At 40.7% G+C, this 3,545-nt stretch overlaps 1 protein-coding gene across 1 annotated transcript; it reads left to right on the top strand.

Annotated features, from left to right (window-relative positions):
- Positions 1-221: 221 nt before the first annotated feature.
- Positions 222-1,166, top strand: LOC101675319 (olfactory receptor 1440-like). The gene has a single exon (XM_004777634.2). The coding sequence runs from the start codon at positions 222-224 to the stop codon at positions 1,164-1,166; it is 945 nt and encodes a 314-aa protein (XP_004777691.2).
- Positions 1,167-3,545: the final 2,379 nt, after the last annotated feature.

Genomic DNA, 3,545 nt, shown 5'->3' with positions numbered 1-3,545 from the left:
AAAGCATAATTATCTTCTTTTACATGTGGGAATATTGATGCAGGGGACCATTGTAACTATTTAGGGGCAACATTAAGTGGAGTTATTTCTTCTAAAATGGCTCCATATTTCTCTTGGTTTTGTTTTTAGTGTGAGTAGAAGGTGATAATAGAAATTGGGATAACAGCTAACTTAAAGATTTATTCTCTTCTTTGTCTACAGATCCTAGGATTACTAATGCAATGGCTGGGGGAAGGAACAATACAGCAGTTATGACATTCATTCTCTTGGGATTCTCTGAATTTCCAAAGCTCACCATTGTCCTTTTTTCAGTGTTCCTAGGGACCTACCTCATGACAGTGTGCTGGAACCTGGGCCTCATCACACTCATCAGGGTGGACTCCCATCTGCACACACCTATGTACTTTTTCCTCAGTAACCTGTCCTTGCTGGACATCTGCTATGTCTCCACTATAGCACCCAAGATGCTCTCGGATTTCTTCAAGAAGCAGAAATCCATCTCCTTTGTGGGGTGCACTATGCAGTACTTCTTCTTCTCTAGCCTGGGTCTGACTGAGTGCTGTCTCCTGGCAGCCATGGCTTATGACCGATATGCTGCCATTTGTGATCCTCTGCTTTACACCGCCATCATGTCGCCCACCCTCTGTGTCCAGATGGTGGCAGGATCTTGTGTAACTGGATTCTTTGGCTCATTTATCCAACTGTGTGCCTTACTTCAGCTCCATTTCTGTGGGCCAAATGTCATCAATCATTTCTTCTGTGACCTTCCCCAACTGCTAAACCTATCGTGCTCTGATACCTTTTTCTTTAAAATCATGACTTCTGTGCTCACAGTAATCTTCGGACTCACATCTGTCTCAGTTATCATGATATCATATGGTTATATTGTTGCCACCATTCTGAAGATCACATCAGCTGAAGGCAGGTCCAAGGCCTTCAACACCTGTGCTTCTCACCTGACAGCAGTGACTCTATTCTTTGGCTCAGGTATCTTTGTTTATTTGTATCCTAACTCTGGTGATTCCCTGAGTCAAAACAAGTTGGCATCGGTTTTATACACTGTTATAATCCCCATGCTAAATCCATTGATCTACAGCTTGAGGAACAAGGAAATCAAAGATGCCCTAAACAGATGGAAGAAAAGAATCTTTTTCTGTTGTTACTAATTATGAAATTTATTTGACATACAATACAGAAAAAGTGGTGACTAAATGTTGACCCACAACTCTCCTAAGTGTGGGATGAATTATAGTTGCTTTACTCTCCAAATATAAAACCATGACTAGCACAAGGACAGGAAAATGCATGAGAAGTAACTGGAACCTCAGCATCTCCATCCTTCATCAGCTATGACCTAATACATGAATAGGCCAAACAATCCACAACTATTTTTGTAGTTAGTTGTGGTGGTGTGACCCTTCACCTTCAATATTCTAGCCCTACTTAATGCGTACTACCTCAAGGATCAGAAATGCCAGTACTGGTTAAGGCTGCTGGGAGACCAGGACATGTCTTTATAGCATCTCGGTGTTTTGTTTTTTTTAAGATTTTATTTATTTATTTATTTGACAGAGAGGGAGATCAAAAGTAGGCAGAGAGGAGGAAGGCAGAGAGAGTGGGGGAAGCAGGCCTCCTGCTGAGCAGAGAGCCCAATGCAGGTCTCCGTCCCAGGACCCTGAGATCATGACCTGAGGCAAAGGCAGAGGCTTAACCCATTGAGCCACCCAGATGCCCCTATAGCATCTCATTTTAGTTAGGGCAGGGATTATTATTAGTATTGATAGATCTCTGTAGAAAGACTTTCCTATCTAACTAGGTTAGTTCTCATATTAAACTTATTTTTTTACTTCAGGAAATTATGAATGTATTTCTTCATTTGTGCATTTGTCCAAAGCAAGAGTATCTACACCTGATCAAAGATTTGTTAACTTCAAACAAAAAGAAATTTGTTGTAATAGGAACGCTGAACATGTATGTCTGACATAGGTAAGGTTTAGTTGACTAGTTGGCTCATTAGAAATTCCTAGAAAATTCCTTGTCTGTTATCTCTGTAGTCATCTATCTTCACTGTGTAACCAGAAAAGGGAACCAGAAATTGGCACTCTGCTGAAAAGTGATCTAATACCTGATTTTGGCACCAACAAGAATGTCTTTATGTTACTATTTTCATTTTTTAAAGTAGGACCAGTCCCCATCAGGAAGTTGTTTTTTCCAATAATCAACAAATGGGAAGTCGTTGGTGAAATCAGATAAAAGAAGCTGAACTTCTGGTGCATAAGGAAGTCTACATTTGGCTGTTCGCCTCATATCGTTGGTTGGAATTGATACAAGGCAGAGAGGTCCTGGAGAGCTGAGGCTGGCTCAGAAAGCACACTCCTGTTGTTTATCCTCAGATTCTGATGCCCATAATCTTAGGCCATCACCAGGAGCAATGCCTCAATATATAAAATTCAGAATCTCAGTTATGAAAAATATAATCTTCAGAAAAGAGTGATATGGGTCTTCACTCCAAAGGGCCTGTTTCTAAGAAGACCAACCTTTTTATTCTTATCCTTAAATCACCTGTAACATATGCATGTATGGGACATGTATCCTTGTGTAGGAGGAACAGAGGTCCAGAGAATTAATTAGTCATACAGAGGCTCAGTGGTTAGACAGAATTCTGGACAGCACTGTGTGTTTCTTTTTCTGTACCTAATGTGATTAACATTTTTCTCTTGATACTTTTAAAGAAATGAGTATACTTTATGTGATGTTATGCTAGGGGAAAATATCTGCATCTATTAATTCTATTATGCCATATCTCCTGGGTTTCTGGGCTGCTGCAGGAATTTAGCACTAGGACTGAGAATGGATGTACTCTGAGATAAGGAGTGGTAAATCCTGTGTCCTGTGTCTTTGCTGTGTTAGCAGAAAAAGAGGAGGTTTTGGGTTTTTTTTTTTAATTTTAATATTGTATTACATTTTCCTTAGGTAATGCAGTATACCATGCACACAGATTTCAGAGGAGACACTCTTGTATTTTTGCCTGTTTTTTAAATTTTTTTTAAATTTCTTTTCAGCATAACAGTATTCATTGTTTTTGCTCCACACCCAGTGCTCCATGCAATACGTGCCCTCCCCAATACCCACCACCTGGTTCCCCCAACCTCCCACCCCCCGCCCCTTCAGAGCCCTCAGGTTGTTTTTCAGTGTCTATAGTCTCTCGTGGTTCACCTCCCCTTCCAATTTCCCTCAACTCCCTTCTCCTCTCCATCTCCCCATGTCCTCCATCTTATTTGTTATGCTTCACAAATAAGTAAAACTATATGATAATTGACTCTCTCTGCTTGACTTATTTCACTCAGCATAATCTCTTCTAGTCCCGTCCATGTGGATACAAAAGGTGGGTATTCATCCTTTCTGATGGAGGCATAATACTTCATAGTGTATATGGACCACATCTTCCTTATCCATTCATCCGTTGAAGGGCATCTTGCTTCTTTCCACAGTTTGGCGACCGTGTCCATTGCTGCTTTAAACATTGGGGTACAGATGGCCCTTCT

The sequence above is a fragment of the Mustela putorius genome, unplaced genomic scaffold (assembly GCF_011764305.1).
Source record: "Mustela putorius furo isolate JIRA1106 unplaced genomic scaffold, ASM1176430v1.1 tig00000127_pilon_pilon_pilon, whole genome shotgun sequence".
In the NCBI taxonomy this organism is placed as follows: domain Eukaryota; kingdom Metazoa; phylum Chordata; class Mammalia; order Carnivora; family Mustelidae; genus Mustela; species Mustela putorius.
The sequence above is the reverse complement of the archived record's forward strand: the minus strand, read 5'-3'. Positions and strand labels throughout refer to the sequence as shown.

Excerpts from the sequence above, each read along its gene's own strand:
- LOC101675319 (XM_004777634.2), top strand. The coding sequence starts at position 222 with ATGGCTGGGGGAAGGAACAATACAGCAGTTATGACATTCATTCTCTTG.